The sequence below is a fragment of the Strigops habroptila genome, chromosome 5 (genome assembly GCF_004027225.2).
Source record: "Strigops habroptila isolate Jane chromosome 5, bStrHab1.2.pri, whole genome shotgun sequence".
Lineage (NCBI taxonomy): Eukaryota > Metazoa > Chordata > Aves > Psittaciformes > Psittacidae > Strigops > Strigops habroptila.
The window spans coordinates 65,250,577-65,273,126 of record NC_044281.2 but is presented as its reverse complement, the minus strand read 5'-3'; the positions used below and the strand labels follow the sequence as shown (position 1 = coordinate 65,273,126).

Genomic DNA, 22,550 nt, shown 5'->3' with positions numbered 1-22,550 from the left:
CTTCAAAAGCTGATAAATCTAGTAGTAGTTACCACTCATGCTCCAGTTTTTATTTGCACTTATTAATAATTCCATTTGTACTCCTATAGATATTACATCCTTCCTTTCTGCACAAAGTATCACTTAGATGTTTTCGCTGTGGCAGCTTGAATTGGGACTGAGAAAGAAAGCAGTATGGCTCTGCCAGCTACTCTGTAAAAAGGGTGGATGTTCAATCCATAGTTTCTGTATTATTAGAAACTCCACAGACTGTAGAGTTTTCTCAAATTCTCCAAATTCACTTTCTAGATACGGAGCCCCATGGTTTCCACTGCTGCTGAATCCATTACTCTTGAGGTAAAGTATTCCACGGTTAATTATTCTTGGCATCTTTTTGTTTGTTTTATTTCTAGTCTAACTTTTTAACTTTGACTTCCAGAATCATTCTGAAAAAACTTGGAATTTTGAAGGTACTTTGTACCTGTAATCGTCTCTTTGCTGTCTGTTTCTTTGCATGATGTGAACAATTGAAATCCTGTAGCACATCATCGCAAAGTATGCTTTCCAAACTTTTTATAATCCTTCTAGTCCTCCTCTCCCAAGTTTCTAATTTATCAAAATCCTCCTCTAATTCTGGACACCAAACCAGACCCAGAATTTCATTAGTAATTATAAAGATGATGTAACCTCTCTATTCCTAATTAGTATTTTTCTATTCATATATTTCAAAGACATCATTAGCCTTTGAAGGAAAGACTAGTGTAATGGGAATACATGTTAAGATGATTGCTCATTGTGACATCCAAGTAGTTTTCAGTTAAAACTTTTTCCATATTCTATAAGTGTACTTTGTTGTTATTGATGCATAACACACAGCGGTTCATACAATATATATATACATTGTTGACTTTGTGCAATTTATTCCTGTGATACAGAAAATCTACAGACTAGCCAAATGCCTGTGTAGTCCCTTGATTTCAAAGAGAAATGTCTTATGCAATTTTACTCCAGTTCACTGCCAGTGTGTAATTATGAATAGACCACTGGATATCTCAAACAATGCTTTATCTTAAAAAATAGGGAAACATTCTAAAATACAATAAATTGAAAATACAGAAAAGTTTGTTACCTGCCAAAAATTGGGTTGAGAGTATTAGGCACATAATTATCTCTGTCTTCAATGACTTTTTTACTTAGCGATATTTTTATATAAGGATCACACTATTTAAAATAAGAAAAAAATGTTAAGAAATAGTTATCAAGACCAGCTTCATTTAGAATATACCACAGCAGAGTTACCTCACAGACATTCCAAAAGCAAAAAGTCTCACCAGCCCATTATTATCCTGGGGTTGAAGCTGCAAAGCTCGAACAATATAAATTCGCACAATACACTCCTGAGGCCCACTGTCTGGTAGCTCACGGAACTGGCGAGGAGGAGCTGGAATAGTGGGATCATCAGGTAATGCATAGATTTTAAAGGATCCCTAAAAAATAATATAAAGCCTCAGTCAGTATAAATGTAGAAAAGTCATTCTGCTAGGTTTGGTTTTTCTTATTTATCCTACACATACACACTCTGTTTTATACAGGAATAGCAAAATTATAGCTTGATCCACAGTCACTTTGAAGTCTTTTGTTTTACTTTAGTGGGTTTTGCGTAAGACTTACTACACAGCTAAGTCTATACCCTTGGTCACTTTAAATCAATACAGCTGCTTTGATTTCAACACAACTACTCAATTTGCTCCAGTTGAGAATATGTAACAAATACTTTATATTTGTTTCCCTCTCCAAAAGCATCATTTAATGTTTGTTTGTGTTTTCTGGTTTTGGGGGGTTGGGTTTTGGTTTTGGTTTTTTTTACATACAACATTAACATTATTCTAATCTTTAGAAGTCATAGACACAGTGACAGAAATAATAAAAAATATCTTATCCAAATTTATTCTAGAAATGCACTTCACTCAGAACATCTGCAGGATGGGAAGGTTTGGTTTCATAGGTACCAAAGGAGATCACTTTAGCAGGGATGATAAATTATTTTAAATTACCAGGTATCATGTTTAGTGTGTACCTTCCTTGGAAAAGAAGGGCCTGTACCTAGGTAGCTATGAGCATCTGTTGCCCCAATTGACACACGCATCCATATTTAAGCTGCAATGCTTGCATGTAGACTTACTTAAATGATAGCCACTTACATACAAAAGACTGCACCTAGCATTTGGTTGTTGCCCATTATTTTAAATTTACCTTGAATTCCCCAACCACTGATGGATCATCACTGTCCTCAGATTTGCCTCTGTATAGTTTAAATGTATCACAGAAGTCTGTTAAGCTATTAAATTCAGGTACTTTTTCCAATTCACAGTCATACACCTTAAAGAAAAGAAAAAGGAAAATTAAAGAAGTGCAGCTTAGAAATTATCATACATATTGGCTCCACCACTGGGGCATTGCAAAGTATACTGTATGTTTATTGGAATGTCTTAAGGAACCAAAGCTTTTGGAACTTCAACTAAACAAAAGAAAGTTCCAGATCCTCTGGGTTCGTACTTACTGAGTGTGTATATTTATTTAGGATCTGCCTGGCACCCAAAGCAGTCAAGAGTAAAATTCCATTTGACTAAAGGTTAGATTAAACTCAATACATCTCTCAATAAGTGTAGTTAAGTAGAAAAGAAGCAAAGGTATCTTCTTAAGAACTTCATTCACCACATGAATTAGTAATGGACCTTTACAGAAATTATGTACAGTTTCATTTTTAAGAGCATTTAAAAAACCAAAAGGCACTGCTCTAATCAGGTTTTGGGCCTATAAACATTGAGAATGTTCATTTATTTTATTCTGAATAATACCTTTAAAGTATCATATCCTTTTGTAATATACTGTCCACATTTTTCATGTTCTCCTACTGAAGCATAAAATTTGCTCCACCAATCAACAATTTCTTCCTCCTTAAAGAAAAGCAAATGAAAGCCTTTTATTGGGAGATAAAGCCTCTTTTATATCATGCTGTACAGCAGAAACAATGAACAACTAAGCATACTAAACCATAGTAGTATACATTACCTTTTCCGTAAGCTGCTCATGAGGATCAATTCATAAAAAAAGAGCAAAATAAAAACAATGGTAAGAATATGATTTGTAGAATTGCATGCAGTTAAATATGTTTTAAAAGGTTAGGGTTTTGTATATAGTAGGTATGTAAAGTAAGTTAGTAACATCAATAATTTATGAATACTTTTGAAGCCTATTTGGACACCATGTGTTTAAGTTTTTTATATTTTGCGGCTGTCAGTATGTCCTAGATCTTAAACTGGAGCATATATGTATAAAAATTTTAAAAAGCAAGTTCTCAGGACTCTAAGACATTATCACCCTGTGCTTTGTTCTTTACATAACAAAGCAAAACTGAGAGAAACTTGATTTTCTTTTTGTATCATTGCAGTGTTACACTCTGGATTCTATTTATTGATTTCCACAGTAGCATCATTCCCTGCTTTAGCTGTGGTTGCAGAAAGCACTGGATCTGGTTTGAGACGAAAAATGTTTTTAAGAGCACTTACAAAACTGAGTCTATTCCAGGCATTCTTTTCCAAACAAATTTCACTTACATAAAATTAATGCGATATTTTTGCCCTTTCTGAATATTTACTTCTTTATAAAAAAATTTGAATGTTCAACATCCTTTTCCTTCTACTATTGTTTGTCAATTGTTTACAAGCTGTGGATTTTCAGGACTCTGAAAAATAGTGAAGAATTATAAAGTACAGTAGCAACCAGTATATATGTCTATAATTTATCTACATAAGTGTAATAACAATCTGCACAATCCAAAATGCTTCACCTGTTAAATCACAGATACCATAATTATGACCCGATAGCCCCTTAAGAGCAAGCATCATGCATCCCTGTTTAGAAGCCAGGATTAGCAAATGTTATTTGTGCTAGTGTTGCTAGCGTTTATATATCATACCTTGTGCTTTAATTTAAAGGCATAATCCATCAATTTTTGTGCAAAGCAGAAGAAATATGCAAAACATTTTATGAATACAAGCCAAATGCATCAATTGCTCAGGACATCGCTATGGTATATCATACTCATTTACTCCCATTTCTATTCTATAAGTAACTGTCTTGCTGGGAGGTTGTCTACTGTATTTTTGCAGTCTTGTCTAACTTCAAATCAGAAATACAGCATAATTTTTTCACATTTGCATGGGATTGTCAGGTTTTCTAAAGGCAATTGGAGTAATTTATTCTGAGAAACCATGTCATTAGTGATTTGCAAAACTTAGAGGCAGAATTCATGAGGTAATGTTGAATACTTTGCCGTATTTAAATCTGACTTTATTTAAACACTGGTTTGTAATGTTGACAGCATAAAGGGTAGCTTGCATAATTATGCAATAATAATTTAAATTCCTAATTTAAAGCCTTTTTACAAAATATATAGTGTAGAACTCCGAATCTTTCATCAAAGCATAATGTTGGAAGAGTTTAAATTAGGCTTTGTGGGTTTGGTTTTGGTTTTTAGTTTAGTTTAGTTTTATTTTTCCCTTGATATACCTTCAAATGTCTCTTCAAATAATGCACTTGTTAGTTTTGGAAAGAAGAGGTTAAGAAAAAAAATCAAAACCTTAAGGCTGTCTTTAAAAATTCCCAAAGCAAATAATGACTCTTCAATATTTTGATGTTATTGTTACTAACACTTGTAAGCAGGATGTGCTCACAGAACACCAACAAACAGAATAAAATGCCATATGATTAGTTTGAGATTTTGGAGTGAAATATTCTCATGGTAAAGATGATGTAACAGTTACTGTATTTTTTTTTTTTTATGTGCCCAGTGACTTTTTTGTAGATTGTTACACATGGAATTTTCAAGACACTAACATTGAACTATTAACTTCCTGAACATCTTGAAATTATGGAAAAAAATTAAGAGCTACAGTGGATCCCTAGAAGAGTTAGAATTAGAATTTTATTTACTGTAGATTTATTTTATTCTCCAGGAAGCAGGCTTTGAAACAGAGTTTAATAGTGTGGCTAAAGAATTCCTGGTGATTTTGGTGCTTTTAGCTGACAAACACAAAAAGTTTTCAATAGTTCATACATATTGTACACACGTAGCAAGACTTTTGGAAGAAGGATACCTTAATATTTGTAACTAATAACACTAGACTTAGGAGTATCATCTCCTCCAAAATCTCTCTATGGAATAATTGCCAAGAGAAGTACAGCCTCGTGACCACATCACATCAACATTCTTCCCCCATCCAACCCTGTTCTGGTCATCTCCATGCATTAGCTCGGTACATACATACATGTACTGTTGTTGGAGAAGCCATTTTGCTGAGTGCTGTTGACATACTGCTTAAACACTGGAAATTGGAATGTAATGGATGAAATTTTGGCATTTTGTGTCCTCAGAGTGTTCTCTGCATATCACTTACACTTTCCACAGTTGTACTTCTTTAAATTTGAATTGTTTTGAATATTCTTTCCTCTTTCATATGGATGCTATCGCTGTATCTAGTGTTATAAAATATTTGGCTCATGATGTCAAACTCTAAAAGAAATTGTGTTTCACCTTATGTAGCATTTAAAAATTTCCCCCTTATAGTTGAGATCAACTACACAAATTCAATAATTTTTGCCAGTGAGTTCAAAGTGCTGTTTTCTGTATTTTTTAAATCTCTTATTTCTTTTAAAGGAAATAAAAATTCTCTGTACCAGTTATAAAGCATTTATATTAGAATAGAAGGCCTAATTCGGATAAAAGTTAGACACTGTTCTAAATTAAATATTAAGAACAAATACATGTATGATGAAAGTAAATACAAGAATATGGTAAATTAGAGTCTGAAAATAATAGCACGAAGATAAAGAAGAAGAAATGAAGGAGGAACAGTGTAATCAATAATATACTTAAATAGCAGTGAGAGTTCAAAAGTTTAAATTCAGTAGTATTTACTTTGGGACTTCTGTAACAAAATAAAAAATTCTGCATTTTTGAAAAGTCAAAGTCATAGATTAAGAGCCTGCAAAATTACCCTATTAAAAGGCATAACTTTTGTGCTTCCTTTAAAATAATAGGCTATCAGAAATTTATGAAAACACCTTCTACGCAAGGGGAACAGTCTTAAAATAAATGAAAATTTTTCCTTGAAAATGTTCTGTCTGGAAGTTGTCTTCATTCATGTTTCAACTCAAGAGTAAAATTCTGCAAGCTGAATTATTTTTTACCTGGAAAGTAAAATTGTATTGTGGTGGTCCTGAAAGAATCAGAGCAGTAGGCACAGCAGAAAAGGAAAGAAAAGATGTGTTAGTGCAGAAAAAAATGTTTCAGTGGTGTCAGTTTTGGATGACTTCATGTCAGTCAAGAATGTGATAAAATGGACGGCTGAAGGTCTGTGTTACCATGGCTTTGATTCTGTACCCACCAAAGCATACACCTCCTTCTACCTCCCTGATTTCTAACTGCTCAGTCTGTGCAAGATCAGGCTGCTATACCATCACCAGTGGGCAACTGGGTAATGTTCTGTCATATGCTGTCAGCAGCTACTGGGCAAGTGAATTCATTCTTAAGCTACTGGGTGAACTTTACCGTGCATAAAAAGCTATAGTTTGATGTTTACTATATGAAAACAGAGGTTAAAATTATTAACATATTTCATTTGCTTTCCTGTCACAAAATAACTTTGTTCCATCTGCCTTTCCAGAAGGTTGCATATGTTTCTGACAGTTTTGCTGTCTAGATAGTTTTTCTGAAATCACAGATCTAAAGAAGAAATTCAAGTATCAGATTTCAAAGATTACCTGAGCTGTTAGGAGTGGCTGGGTGTCTTCCATTTCAATTACTGTATCCCGGTGAGGTGCAGCAGAGAGCAGACTAACTGTAAGCCAAAAATTTTATTAAGGCAATATGGTGTAGGAAAAATAACTTACTAAACATTTTAATCAGATTTGAAATCCAAACAGTTGCAGAAGATGCAAAATAATTCACTGGCTGTATGTCTGATCCTCTAAGGAAAGCAATTAGTTGCCATTTTTTGCTAAAATATACAATCTATTTTAGTGCAGGGTATGCAAACATTTCTTATATAGAATTAAAAAAAAAAAGACAAACTTAGAAAATATATATATATAAATATGAACATTATATTCAGAGCATTCTTGCTGGAATACTGGATCATTACTTTGGCACTCAGTGCAGGAGTAATCTGTAGGTAGTTGAATTCCAAGTTCATGCTAAAGAGGAACTTCAGGGAACCAGCACACTAAGTCTGAGGCCTTGCCTTTACCTCCTGTCCTCTTATGCTTCACAGAATATTGCACTAATTAATACTGTGAGTTAGATTTTTTTTTTCCCTTTCAGATCACATTATCTCCAAGTAAGTACACAAAACAAGATGGCTATTCATTAATACCATATGCAGAGTAAACACTGAAGATAGGTTATTCTAGCATGTCGTAAGAAACTAGAACTTTTAATTTTCCAGCTATCTACCTTTCAGTTGTGGTGCAATGTCTTCTTTAGTAGTGTAGGGGTCACAGCGAAAGCTTTCCAGTAAATTAATAGTACACTGTCCCACAATGGGCTTTCGTCCAAATGGTCTGTGGTCTATTACTTTAATAACTAGAGATGGACTGTATAACTCCTCTTTTGGCAAAAGCTAAAAATGAAAGGTTAGAGTTTGTTTATAATTCAAACGGAAGGAAAATTAAGAATAAAGATTTCCCCCCTAAATTAGACCCGTTACTTCATTTATTTAATATTGAACTTTTATGTTCTATGGCTGTATGGTGAATGAAAATTTCTAACCTTAGATTATGATTCAATAAAAGTCAGTAAGAATAATTCTAATTGCATCAAATCTTGAACTTTCTTGACTCTTGCACAGCTCCCACCCTAGCTGAAGGAAAGTAGCCACACATCTATTACAAAGGTAAATTGATGCCTTTTCAAATAAATATATATACACTGCACTGGATTGTATATATAAAAATTGTATAATTTATCAATGACTGTACAAACATGTTTACATGATCTTTATTATAATTTTCAGGCTCAGTAAATTGCTCATGGTAAGTCAAAAAGGCTGTGTAAGTTTTTCTGCTTATTCTTGCATAACAAATCCTTGACCTTTAAAAGTATGGGATAACTGATTTTGCTATAGATAACTAGTATATAGTTTTTTTGCAACGTACAACTTTCATGAAGAGAACAGAAGATGGAAAATTTGGTGTCTTTTTGAGGTTTTTGATCACTACAGATTCCACCATTTCACCCCCACATTCCACAATAAGACTTGGAGACATAACAGGGGCTAGTTGATAGTTTTTCATGTTCCGAAGCCCCCAGGCCAGAATCTGTAAAATAAAATCCAGTGTCAGCAGAAGTGAGTGAGATATCAATATGCTTAATATGATACTGAAAAAGTAGGAAAGAGGATGTGAAGTCTTTCCACTAATAAAATGTGACTGGCAAAATATTTCAATCTTTTTGTTCTAGGAAAATTAATGGAAAAAATGAAACTCAAAGACGCTTAAAGAAAAAAATCCCCCATATTTCTTACTATGAAATTTCTTTTTTCTTGAAGCAAATACACAAATATACTATCTAGAGGATAAGATGACTGTAATTGTATTCAGTTAGTTTAAAAAATAAACCAACCTCAACAGCAGTGAGTTGAACTACTGGTCTGATACCTTGAGGTACCATGTAAAGCTTTGGTGCTCTTTGTGATGGAAGAATTGGAAGGTTGGCGCCACCCTGTTAAGACACAAACATGAGTATTAGTTTGTCATCTTCCTTAAATGAAATAACTTGTCTTAATACCAAGTATTAAGACAATTCTTCCCATTGTGACTCACTGCAAAAGGATATATATCATATGATATATATATACATACACACAAAAAGGATATGTAAGATGTATATACCTTGTCCCTCAAAATAAGTTCTGCAGCAAAAAGAATGTCTCCACTAGCTTTGCCATTATTTGTTACAGGATACCAGAGCAGTTTTGGTGTGATGTCCTCTTCCGGGATTAACTTGACCATAGGGGAACAAATGCTTCTTCCAAGGAATTCGTCTTTACCCTGCAACCAAAAATAGCAATCATAGACATTAATGTTATTCTCAATCAATACAAATAAATAAAAAGCAATCAGGGTAAAAAGCATTCACCTACCACTTGGTCACTGTCAAAAAGTTCAATAACAACATTAGGTGGGTTTTGGGCAACTGTCTGTGGGTCCCCATAGATCTCAATTTCATTAAATATGAGAGTTTGGTCCCATGTAGGATTTAGAGTTGAATGAATGATCTCAGTTGTTTTGCTTTGATGGAGGAAGGAAACATGAGCATATGGGTCTGAAATGTCATACAAAGATTAAAAGCATAGTGTTATAGACAAACAAAATCCCATCAAGCCATAAGGCACACAGCACAATTTTATCAAATATAGTATGTTATTTTTCCTTTGTCATTACCAGTTCTATAAGCCATTCTATGTAAAACAAAAGCCCACATGTGCACATAATTTACCTTTAATAGTGGAAATTCCATTTGATTACTAAATAGCTTCCTTTATACAAGTCTTGATTAATAGTAATAAATGAAAATGATAATACAGCTTGCAAATCAGAAAGAGAACCTGAAAACTAAAGTGAAACACTGGCTATACAAATTTCAAATACTGTCTGTAGAAACATTTTTTTGTTGTTGTTTTCTCCACTGATATACAACTGTACAGCCTCATAAATAATACAAAGATATAATTCTAGTTCTGACTAGTTGCTAAACAGCAAATGCTCCCAGGCTATATTGCTCAGATCAAGCTTTAGTTTCAAACACGCTTATTTATAGCAACCTTTTCTTGTGAAACAGCTGAATGATTAAAGTGGTCTAGGCCCAGTGTTTGGCAGGTCTTTAAATCATCAAGAGCTCTGTAGAAGGTACCTGATGATGGTCATTAACGTTTCCTGTACAAATTGCAATTACTAAGGACTAGAGGCTGTTTTAAAGGTTATCTTTAGGTCAGTTTCAACAGCTTCTGGCTAGGTACCTGATCAGAGTTTTACAAAATTTGGCTAACTCTTCAAACTAACTTTAGAGGAAAATAAAGTAGATCTGCTAGTTTATGTGTGACTGCATCTGAATTCTACATATGCAAATTAGTGTCATTTATTATTGTTTCTTTGTATTGCTTTGAAGTGCTGTGCATTGAAGTAAGGCTAAATACACACAGGCAGCTGTACAAAAAACCCCTTATTTCAGAAAACAGCACTAAAATATCTATAGGTTTCTATCTTCTGTAACAAATTAACAAATGCATTACACTTACTCAATTATTAATTAAAACAGGGAAAAAAGAAGGCTGCAAATGGGGGTTTTTGGGGAAAGAAAAGTTCTCAGCTGCCCATTTCATCTGTATCTTTGGATGAACTTCTTTAAAGTGTAAAATCATATACTTACAGAATCTAATTTCAATTTGCTCTCTGATTTCCCAGTGGAATTTTAATTCTAATTAGCAAAAGTTAAATACTTGGTAACCTGAGTATTGAATTAGCCTGACTGCAAAGATGCCAAATGGATACAACACTGCTGGAATACCTAAGATGTGGAAATGAAAGGGCAACAGGTACACTTGTGTAAACAAACAAAAGCCATACTTATTAGTAAGGCAGAGTGTAGTTTTCTACAAGGTCATCCCAGTGCTAATTAATAGAAAATACTGAACACAGGGAAGCAGTTGGTGACATAGCAGCCATCCAGCTTTCTTCCTCCTTGCTTTTATGCAAGCTTCCTTTAGGATGGCTTAGGAACCGTACATAGGCTTTGGTTAGAAGGAGAAACTAAGGCATAGGGAAGGGATTGGTCATGGGATTCAGAGGGCCACGAGGATGATAAGAGGGCTAGAGCACCTCCTGTATGAAGACAGGCTGAGAGAGTTGGGGCTATTCAGCCTTGAGAAGAGAAGGCTGCGTGGAGACCTCATAGCAGCCTTCCAGTATCTGAAGGGGGTCTACAAGGATGCTGGGGAAGGACTCTTCCTTCGGGACTGTAGTGGTAGGACAAGGGGTAATGGGTTCAAACTTAAACAGGGGAAGTTTAGATTAGATATAAGGAGGAAGTTCTTTACAGTGAGGGTGGTGAAGCACTGGAATGGGTTGCCCAGGGAGGTTGCGGATGCTCCATCCCTGGTGGTGTTCAAGGCCAGGTTGGACAGAGCCTTCGGCCACATGGTTTAGTGCGAGGTGTCCCTGCCCATGGCAGGGGGGTTGGAACTACATGATCTTAAGGTCCTTTCCAACCCTTACTATTCTATGATTCCATGATTCAATGATTCTATGACTTGTGTTCCCATTCCCATATTGAGAGTTCACTGGCAGCAGCAGGTGCTGCATATTCAGAGCACTTCTTTTTGTTACACTTTAGGGCAGTACTAACCAAATCTGGATCATACGTAATGAAGCTGAGACTTCCTTTATGGCATAGTTTCAGCAGCACAGACCTTATGGATTTAAGATATTTTACAGCTAAATCAAATTGCTAGTTCATTGCAGAATTGGGTTTTCTGCATCATTAGGAGGATTTTTCCATACCTGAAAAACTGTCTTTGTCTAAAGCCATGAGGTTTCTTGCCTGGTAGATGTAACAGCGAAGGTGGTAAGTATATACTCCTGTATCAAATAAATAAAGAGTTCAACTGCGTTATACAGGCTTCTTTTCCATAATGAAAAAATTTTGAGTTTATATAAATGCCTTACTCATTTTAACATAAGCACAAGCACTGTAGCAACATTTCTGCTTTATTTTTTTCTACTGACAAGTGTACTAATACCAACAAGCTAGCACCTGAGAACATTTGTTCCAACACAACTTAAAGCAGAAATGAAGAAAAACCAAACCAAACACTACTGCTATTTTTCACCATGATCATCAAAAATCCTTCTATTCAAAGATTCCTGTTTGAAACGATGTGATAATCCAGCTTCTCCAAAGAGAATCAAGAACAAGGCATTTCTGTGCTTGATTTAAGTGTTCACTACAGCACTTGCAAAGACCTGGGAGTTTCACATTTTTAGCTATTAGATCTAGAAAATTATTCCAATTGTAACTCTGCCTCTTTGGCTAAAAGATTAAAAAAAAAAAAAAAAAAGAAAAAGGCAAGGTGGAACAGATTAAACAAGAAGATGTAAGAGTGGCCCAAACCCAGGACAGCATGTGGCTAAATTACTACAGGTTTTCTTTAGATGATGTCAGCTACAATGTTTTCAGCCCTTCAGGAAATCTGAGCTGCTCATAGCCTCAATGAGTTGAAACCTCTGAACTCTGGCAGGAAAAGGTGCCATTTTCTTCCTATTGTGTTTGTTATTAAAAAGAAACCGTAATAATCTTCCTCAGCTTCTGAAAAACAAGATTTAAGATCTAGGCACCCATTCCCAGCAGGGAGACCAAGTTCTGCAGTCCAAACAAAGACAAGCCTTAGGAGTGGATTGGCTTGGCTTCTATTCTTGTTAACTAACACTGGTGGCTCCCATCTCAGTGTCCCTGCTTTTGTGAATCCCATTAGGGTGTTTCCAAGGCATTTAAAGCCAGTCCAGGTTGGCAAAGTTACAGTTCTGTTCACTTTGCCAACTCAACTACATGGTCTTACTGCTTCCTCTGGTTAGGCATTTATCTGATCCTGCATTGAGCTGGTTAAGTGAGCTAAACCAGCAATAAATTAACCATTCATACATCTTCTCTGCTGGCTTAACTCCCTGTATTGTTATGGAGGGACCCTAATGCTAAAAATGCATCATTTGAGAAAGCCTAAAATCCAGGTGCTGCAATAGTTAGCTTTAAAATTCCTGTCCCATACAGGTTTTAAAAATGTCTGCATGACAGTGGGCTGAAATACTGAAATGACTAACTGAAATTATTCTTTTAGTAGTCTAAATAGGGCCCAATCAAGGACTAGATAGTAATGGTAACAGAAGGTATATAAACCTAGATGTGAAACACAAATAATTACAATTCTGTTTGAGACCAGGAAGAAATGGACATGATTTTTAATAGGAATTGTTAAAGAACCTACTGTCAAAGTAGCAGGAAACAAGTGGTGTGTTGGCACCAAACACCTTTGTTGCTGAATCCTTGGTTTTTTCTGAACTCTTCCCTTCTCCATCATCAACGCTATTGTCTGCTCCCTGAAGTTATATACAGAAAAAAAAGTTACTGAGTATTTACAAACATAGAAGGAAACTGATTAAAGTGGACTGTGTGTGGGAATATATTGATTTCAGTCTCTCCTCTAGGACAAGGAGAAATTTACTTTCCTGAGTAAATGTACTTTAGAAGATGTTTACTCATGTCCAAAGGTAATTTCTTGATGTCATTGAAGCTGTGCAGAAATCAGAGCCAGTCATTTAAGCTTACTTTCCAAAATGTCTTTAACCTAGCAATAGCCCAGGAAATATAGTCAGAAGAGAAACTGAAATAGGAACTTGTGAACTCTGGAACCAAATTAAGTGGAGAAGGAAAATGCTATCGGTGAATCATGGATTGCCATTTGGTGCAAAAAAAGGAGAAACAAACCAAGAAAAAAAGTGCAAAGTTTTGTTAATGCTATACTATCAGAATCATTATTTTAGAAAAACAAAGTAGGCTTCTCATTATTTGCCCCAGTTTGTATTTTGGTAAATAGAGCTTATCTATGAAGCTGTGTTAACCTGAAAACTTGAGGAATAATTACATTATGATCATCTATTTATGATGTATGGTGTTCTGATTTCTCCAGCGCTTTGCTATCCTTTCCTGTGTTTGGTTGTTTATATATACAAATATTAACCAGGGGCAGCTATCTCAGTGCCTGTTCTTTCTTGTGTTGATGTTAATACATCCAAATCCTATGTGTGAAAAGCTTCAGCTTTTCACTTTACAGAAGGCTCATGTAGTAATTTGGCCTTTTGCTTTAAATCTCATGTAATACTAAAAATATTTTGAAAAATAAAGTAATAAGCATGTTATGCAGGAGTCTCTACTCTGACTTTCATGGTCCCTTTCAGACTCTAAACAATTTAAACAATATAAACTCTGTTAGTTCCTCATGTATCAGTCTAACAATTCCGGGACTAAAATAGCTGATACATGTAATTGTTTATTTACTGTATATTAACAGATTGAGCTTTTGAAGTCTTTTTTGATACTCTGTTGCTTACCAAAGCACCTTCAAGTTTAAAGATAGCTGCTGCGCCATGTGTCTCTGAGGGAGCCATTTTTCGTCTCCATCGTCTTCGACGGAAAGTATCAGAACTGCGTTGTTTCCAGTGAAATTTCCAGCCAATCAAGGAAGCGTATTCCCATCCTTCTTGATCTTCATATGATGGCATTCCCTGGAAGGCATAAATCTTTGTTATTCACAGTGGTGGTGTCCTGGTTTTGGCTGGGATATAGTTATTTTCCTTCTCAGTAGCTGGTGCAGTGCTGTGTTTTGGTTTGAGAATAATGCTGATAACACACCGATGTTTTAGTTATTGCTAAGTAGCGCTTACCCTAAGTCAAAGACTTTTCAGTCTCTCATGCTCTGCCAGTGAGGAGCGGCACAGGAAGCTGGGAGGGAGCACAGCTAGGACAGCTGACCCAAACTAGCAAAAGGGATTTTCCATACCACAGCATGTCATGCCCAGCATATAAACTGGGGGGAGTTACCTGGAAGGGACTGATCACTGCTTGGGTATCAGTCAGTGGGTCGTGAACAATTGTACTGTGCGCCACTTGTTTTATTTTTTGGGGGGGGGGCTTATTCCTTCCTCTCTTTTTATTTCATTATTATTGTTGTTGTTATTCTTGTATCACTATTACTACATTTTACTTTTATTTCAATTATTAAACTGCTCTTATCTCAACCCATGGGTTTTAACACTTTTTTTTGCAATTCTCCTTCCCATCCCACAGGGTAAGGGAGTGAACGGGTGGCTGCATGTTACTTAGTTGCCAGTTGGGGTTAAACCACAACAATCCTTTTATAAATGCAATGAAAAAAACTCAGCACTTCCTCTGACAGGCATAATAATCCCCTTATAAACCAAAGCTGGAAACATCAATTTACAAAAAGAGGAAGAAAAGGAATATAATGAAAACATACAAAGTTGTTCTAGATTTTTTTGTGGCGTTGGCGTTACAACTTTTCTTTATTCAGGAAATTAGTAATCTCATATAGTTGAGGTTTTTTTTAAAGAAACTGACTGTAACAATGAGCAAGTCTCTGACTGCATCTCTCTTCTGCTTACCCTTCCTGCTGTTACTGGTTGAGCTGGATCCCTCTTACGTTTCCGCACCAGTCTTCGTCGTCGATGTGTATGGTACATTTTCTCTGCAGCCACCCATGACTTTGGTTTAGTGGCTGGAGGAATAGTAATTCCATATTCCCATCCTGAAACAGAATTGATTAGTTGGTAGATTTCAGAAACACAAGCAAGATAGATAGAAAGAAGAAAAGCATGACTTCTCTAAAAAAGGAAACCAATTATTGCTACTAATCCACATCTTACAGGCCTGATCCTAACCACTGGACTGCATCAACTTTGGCCTTGGGAAAAACATTTTGGAAACTTATTTAAAACAAGGATGGGTTCTATTTCCAAGCACACTGTTTATACACAGTGTTTTCTCAACTGGAATCTCTCATACACTGTTGTTTGCATCAGCTTTTTTTTTTTTTTTTAATTTTCAAAGCTTTTGGCTCAAAATTGTCATCTGCTGCTGCAGTTAAGACCAATGTACAGTTTCTTAGAATATGTGATTCTCTCTCTAGTAGGCACTTATAAATGTATTTATTACATAGACTGTTCAAAATACTGGTCCTTTTTGACCCAAAAAAGCCTCAATGAGAACAGTGAGTTTGATCGAACAGTGTTTAAAATGGAAATAGAAAAAGATGCCTACAGAGAACACTTTCCAAATGTAATTTTATCTGATTCCTTAAGCAACTGTTATCCAAATATTTCCTGGATGTTCTTCCATAGGGCAACCACTGTTGTATTCATTGGTACAGTCTTGGGGGGGTCAGCATAGACTATGACAGATTGTCCTAATAATCAGCAGATAAATAGTAAATCTTACCATGCTCATCCACTGCTCGATTTAAATCTGATTTCCAAGCATCATCTTCCCACATCCATCCAAGAGGACATGTGAACTCACGTGGCGGTGGAGCTTTTTCTCCATTCTTTTATGTAGGGAAAACATAACAGTTCTGTGCATTAGCAGATGAAATACACTGTGTAGCAAATCCTAGAACTCCTTCTCCTAAACTTCTACTTATCCATTGAAAAGTATCAGTCTCACCACATCTGTGTAACTTTCTTCAGCTGCTTTCCATTCACCTCCAGGATAGCGACTTTCGTTTTCATATACTTCGTCAGTAAATTCAGTATGGCCAGCATCAGCTTCAGTTAACAAACTGCAAGTCCAAAGCAAATATAGTACTAAACCAAATCATTTTAGTTAGCTACAGAGAACAGATAGAAACAAACTACAGAATGTGCACATGTGCTGCAATTATGGATTGTCCATCTTTGTGAAGTTCTATTTATTAACAGAGTACAGTGTATCCCTCATCTATATGATGGCTACTTATTTCCTTACATTGTCTTCCTAAAACTGAAGCAACTCCAGTAGTAGTAAACAATAGGAGGAACATTACTCATAAGAATGAATGACAGCAGGAGTATTTTAACTGCTGTGTTATTCAGGATCTGCTTTCAACAATTCCTCTTGGAAAAAGAAAAAAAAAAAAAAAATCACATATTTAAGTGTGAGTTAAGGAAAATCCAGACTGCACACAAGATTTATATGCATCTCTGATTTTTATACATCTAACTATGCACTAAAATTTGGCAATGTACTTAATTTCGTTCCCCTTTATGCTGTGGAAAAGGCAAGCAATCAGTTTTCTAGTATTTTTCTAACTTGCAAGTAAAAGAAATAAGAGAACATTAAATCAGATGAAATAGCCTTGATTTCCACTTAACTGGGATTCAGAAAGCACTAAAGGATGTTCTAAAATGCCATCTGCTGGTGAAATAAAGCCATGCAGATTATTTTTCAATAAAAGCAGATGAAATGCTTATGCATTTTAACAGTAAGGTTTATTTCCATTATCTGAGAAAATATCTTCACGTCTGTTATTGCTTTTCTTCATGTCAGATTACTCATTGAAATAAAAGCTATTCATTGAATATGAAAATAAACCCATCCATTCATATCTACAAACTGATACTATTTTAAAATTGATCAAATAATAGCACGTATTTTCCTGCACAGTTTTTCCTGTAACAAAAGTCCTGTATTTTTTTTTTTTACCATCAGGACACATAATTTAAAATAGGCTGAACCTGTTAAGAAAACAGAAAACAATCTCTTTCTCATGCTGGCTTTTGTTTATGAAACTAATAATTTACTCAGTGGTTTAAAGTGTGGCGACACAAATAGCTAAACACTTAGGAGGTGAAAACCTCTGACAGAGCAAGACTGAACCTGCTACAGCTGGGGGAGGATTAACAACTTATGAATTCAGTCTGCCAGGAGAGGAATTATCATATGGCAAGCACCACAGCCTCAGGCTCTGAAAACAACCATTGCCTTGAGTCAGTTTTAGAAATAACCTGTGACAGTTGTTTAATGAGGGCAGTGGAAATTCTTAACATTTAGTGAAATAAATACAAAAACAATCCACTGTATGTGAATGACCATGCAATCCTGTAATGGTGTTATTTTACTTTTTTAGAAGGTTATTAACTACCTTTGATTATTGGCTGGCATTTGGTGTCCTGGAAAGATCAGCTTAAAACCTCTTTCTCAGCCAAGAAAACAGAGATGAGCTTTCTACTCTACACTCTGAGATTAAACTCCTTTATTACTGCCTGCGTGAAATTAAAAAAATCTGACCTTCTTTCAGGATCAACCATCCATTCTCCTTCCCACTCCCAGCCCTTTGGGGGTAGAAAGTACTCTCTTTTCAGCTTGATTTTTCCTGTGACATCAGAAAACTTGTGGCGACCAACAAGTCCTGAGGTACCCCACTTTCCAAAGAGAAGAGCCTGATTTTCATACTGTTTAACAAGAAAGAAAAACTTTTGGAATAATTAAAAGCTTTTAGGAAGGATAAAAAAAAAAAAAAAAAAAAGGACAAGACGTTTATGTAACTGTTTAAACTGAAACATTCTACTATACCTTTCCCTTCTCTGAAATTCAGTACTCCTCACATTACTCTGCAATGTCATCATTAATTTCTTTCTTTTTCTTCTACGCTGTCTGGCAAGCAATGATTCCACTGCTAAACAAAACTGTCTTCTCAGTTTAATGCCTCTGTACAACTACAGTCAAACTTCCTCCAAATTAAAGCTTTGTTAAATAGAATTCCATAACATTATTCAAACAAGCTTATTCTGTTCCCTAAATGTATATGCTTTCATTCTTTTCCATCTCAAATCTCCTCCTATTTATAATCTTTTCTTTCATAACATGTAAAACTGATTTATAGTCTTATCATGGAAGCTACCAGGGGCATGATTCTGATGTCAGCCCATGATTCTGATGTCAGTTTATACAGTATATTTCCTTTTATGCTAATGGGATTATTTGTAACTTGCAATGGTCTTGAGTTTTCTACTCTTATTCCTGTAAAATTGTGGGATTGATATGTGAAGAGCAAAAAATGAGATATTCAATAGTTCTTTATACTTAATGGCTTTGAACATCCATTGACTATTTTAAGTGACCTACTACAGCACTACTAAATTCTTAAGCTTAGGGACAATGGCAACACATGCATCTCTAAAAATGTCTCGTTTCGTTAGCTATTATACTGATATTGGATTATATGCACCATTAGGTGATGTGGCATACAGAAGACACCTGCTGCTTACCATTATCATTCAAAATCTCTATTATATGCTTGGGACTATTTCAAGCATTTTTATTCCAAATTTGTTAATTCTTACATTGAAACGTTATTATATTATAGCCTTTTGTCAGCAAAATCTACTGGTTTTGACCAGCTTTTCCTGTAACAGTAGATTTTCTACTGTACAAAAGAACCATTATTAAGCAAAACCACTTGTATCCAGTATCATTTGTAGACGTGAAGAAGCAATTAAAATAAAAGGGTTATTCACATGCCAAAACATTATAGTCTAGATCCCGATCTTAATTACACTGATAAAAATCTAAAAGAAATGTCTTTGAAATCACTGAGTTAACCAGTTCAGCATCTGGTGTGCTGAAGTTCATCTGGTAGGCACAATGGACTTGATCATTAATTGCTTTGAATGGGGTCTACTTGTTTTGGTTTAATAAATACTACTCTCCCCTTCTGCCCAGCATGCAAAAAAGAAAAAAAAAAAAAAAAAAAAAAAAAAAGAGAAAAAATCAAAAGAGCTCCAATTTAATTGAATCCCTTACACTCGCATCCGGGTTTAAAGTAAGAAAGCAATGATGGACGTACCATTTCTGCAAAAACACTGAATATTCCCTCTGCGAAGCTATTAAACTTTTTTTCAACTGCACTGAGCCCAAGCCAAATGTTAATTCGCAACTCCACAGGCATTTTGACATCTTTGGTCTTGTCCTGTGGGTACTGGCACATGAACAAAAAAAGTTACTCTTTGTTATGTTATGCAGGTATTGCAGCTTTCAGTAAAATATACACAGTAACATAGAGATATGAGTAATAGTACATGATTTATTTATCTCTTCTTGTACTGCATTTCCTCAAAAGCCAGTAATAAACAGCGAAGGAAGGAAACATTCTTTAAATGATACCTGCCTAGGGCATGTCAAAACCAAACACAGTAACAGTAGCATCACCCCTGTTCCTGTATATTCTCTCCCAAGTTTTATCCAGCAGTGAGTTTTTACTTCTGACCAAACTTAAAACTTCAATGTGGATGTTAGTGTTTCTCATCAGGAGACTCTGGAAATGCAGAGGTTAGTCAGAATGGTTCACTAAATGTGGAAGCAATGCATCATAACATGCATGATAAGGGGGCTTGCATAAAGAACATGATGTAGGTTTGTCTGCATTGAATCAATCTAACTACCAGTACGCTGACAAACTCTGTAAATGCTATTGTTCTACAGCCAGATTGCCTTTTTTTTTCTGCTTAAGTTTAGTCCAATTGAAGACAATACAAACTTAAATGGAGAAAGACATTCCTATTTAAGAGTGCTACTCGATGCAGAGAGACACGCTATGGAACTTTTGGGTGTAGACGCGCTCTGTATTACTTGCAGAAAGCCATCCAAAACTTTGAATAGGTTTTTAGAACTTCTCTGACTTACACTAACTATTCCCTATAAAAGTCTCCATTCATGTCCAGCCCCTAACCACCAACCCCAGTAACACTTTAAAAGTCCTATCACAATTCTGAGCTCTTTCAGAAAAGTCTCAGTTAGGGTCTGATTCTGGTTCTAACTGGCTTATGATGAACTTGACATTACAATTTGTGATATTGTGAAGAAGCTATATGCAGTTGGCTTTTAATCTGTCTTGAGTTTTGACACCTCATTGTTCATAGTTTGTTTGCATGTTTCATGCTCATGGCAGAAGGAATCACAGTTTAGGGAGTTAAAGTTAATTAATTTCTAAGGGGGGGGGGGGGAAAAAGAAGTACCTTCAAGAAGATTGTTTGGGTCTTTCCACAATATTTACCAGATGATTCCGGGCTAGTTGTGGAATACAGCACTTGGTGTGCAGGAACACGAGCATAAGCCAGTCTTTTCTCCCCTCGGACCATCCATATGATTACATCAGGCATACTGTTTTGTGGCTGTGGATTATTTGTGGGGAAAAGAAAGTTAAAACCAGTAATTAATAGATGCTAAACTAGTCTAATGCTTAGAAACATAAATTAGGATTTATGTTGAAGGATTTATCACTTAGAATCAATAACTAATATGGATTTATGACAAACAGAGAAAATTGTTTTACTTTGCAAGTTACACAATATATAGTTCTGAAATAATTATTAAAATACCATTAAGACTGTTGGAAAGCAAATAAGTTCTATTAAAAAATCCCAGTTCTTCTATCTCTTGCCAATTTTTCTAGACACGTTTTGAATCTCAATTCCTATATGATGACTAAAGTGACTGATCCGATCACAAATGCTAATGCTTTGGATTGACCTGCAACATATTTAAGTGCTTGTAGTGCTTCCACATTAGAGGAAGGTCACCATAAGCCTTTTAGCAGAAGGCAGAAACAGCCTACTGTCTTTTTGCAGCTTCATGTATACCCTTCTATGCGAGGTGCAAGTCTGCCAAATTAACTGCTCTTTTTTTTTTTTAATCAGTAACTTTTCAAGGCAAAAGTGACAAAGACAAAACTTTTCAACAGTGTTGTGAAAGCCAATTCCGAGATAACCAAGATACATAAAACCTGAAGATGTTGCTGAAAATTTAAAAAAGAAAACTGACACAGAAACGAACAGATTTAACTATGTTGGAAGTCAATTACTACGGGTAACAAGCTGCGGAAGTACAACATATACTCTGCAGCCTTTGAACCAGCCCTGTGACTTGCAAATCTGGAAGGAAAGGACAAAGTACTGTTACTTTAAACAGAATGGAGTCTATTCTACAATTCAAAGAGTAGTTATTTCCCAACATGCATTCGCTGACAGCAAACACACTAGAACGTTATATTTAAGTAAATCCTAATTACAGAGAGGAACTTGTTTACTTTCAAAGCATCTAAAATGACTGTTCTAAGGAGAGTGGATATTGCCTGATCAGCAGTGAACATTACACCAGTTTGTGTCAGACAGCTATTTCTAAACTAACCGAATCACTTGTATTATGTAGTACTAACCTCTTCACTCAGTTGCATTAATCTATCCAACCAATCCTCAATTTCCATCAGAGTGGCTTTCACATCAGTAGCTTCATTTCTCATCCTTGCTGCTGCTTCTCCGATCTGTTTGAGAGACCTCAAACGCAGTTTTTCAATCTGAGTGTCAAGGACTGTAATATTAGATCTGCCTTCTATGAGGGGAAATGGTTTACTGAAAAGAGAATATTTATTATGGTTAATAATCTAAGTGAATTTTATTTAGCCACACACTAAACACAGATATGCATACTGTGAAAACAGATTGGGTGCTATTATTTCCTGCGATTGAAAACCACTAGAATAGTGCTATAGCATCTCTTTCTGCAGGATTTCCACCTGACAAAGTGTTTACAGTAAGCAAGGGAAAGACTGTGCTTATGTAACAAGCAACAGTGTAGAACAGCTTCAGGTGTATGCTTTAGTCTAATTGCTGATAACCAAACAAAGCAAAACTCATTTCCCTATATATTCAAAATAGAAAATTATTGTCTGAGTATGTACCTCTGAAAGATGAAATCACTGCCTTCAGACCAAGATTAGGTTGCTTTCCTTCACTGGCAACTGTAAATTCTCAGAAACTCAATATACAAATATGGCTTGTGTCTACGTCTATAGTTATCTAACCCTCTGGCATGAAAACATCAAAGAACTCTTAAAAGAAATCCATGACATAGA

General features: G+C 35.5%; 1 protein-coding gene across 4 annotated transcripts in view; it reads right to left on the bottom strand.

Annotated features, from left to right (window-relative positions):
- MYOF (myoferlin) overlaps positions 1–22,550 on the bottom strand; it is a 69,997-nt gene that overhangs the window by 7,900 nt on the left and 39,547 nt on the right. For 3 of the 4 annotated variants that reach the window (XM_030488992.1, XM_030488989.1, XM_030488991.1), the window contains 21 exons: positions 21,855–22,047; positions 20,656–20,811; positions 19,488–19,619; positions 17,930–18,093; positions 16,328–16,442; positions 16,103–16,208; positions 15,271–15,413; positions 14,200–14,373; positions 13,077–13,188; positions 11,599–11,676; positions 9,183–9,364; positions 8,932–9,090; positions 8,663–8,761; positions 8,197–8,358; positions 7,496–7,661; positions 6,805–6,881; positions 3,052–3,063; positions 2,838–2,936; positions 2,233–2,358; positions 1,311–1,466; positions 1,109–1,200 (listed from right to left, as the gene is read on the bottom strand). In XM_030488992.1, coding sequence (XP_030344852.1) covers positions 1,109–1,200; positions 1,311–1,466; positions 2,233–2,358; positions 2,838–2,936; positions 3,052–3,063; positions 6,805–6,881; positions 7,496–7,661; positions 8,197–8,358; positions 8,663–8,761; positions 8,932–9,090; positions 9,183–9,364; positions 11,599–11,676; positions 13,077–13,188; positions 14,200–14,373; positions 15,271–15,413; positions 16,103–16,208; positions 16,328–16,442; positions 17,930–18,093; positions 19,488–19,619; positions 20,656–20,811; positions 21,855–22,047 — 2,703 coding nt within the window. The remainder of the gene's footprint in view (positions 1–1,108; positions 1,201–1,310; positions 1,467–2,232; positions 2,359–2,837; positions 2,937–3,051; positions 3,064–6,804; positions 6,882–7,495; positions 7,662–8,196; positions 8,359–8,662; positions 8,762–8,931; positions 9,091–9,182; positions 9,365–11,598; positions 11,677–13,076; positions 13,189–14,199; positions 14,374–15,270; positions 15,414–16,102; positions 16,209–16,327; positions 16,443–17,929; positions 18,094–19,487; positions 19,620–20,655; positions 20,812–21,854; positions 22,048–22,550) is intronic. The other variant, XM_030488990.1, reaches the window with a different exon arrangement.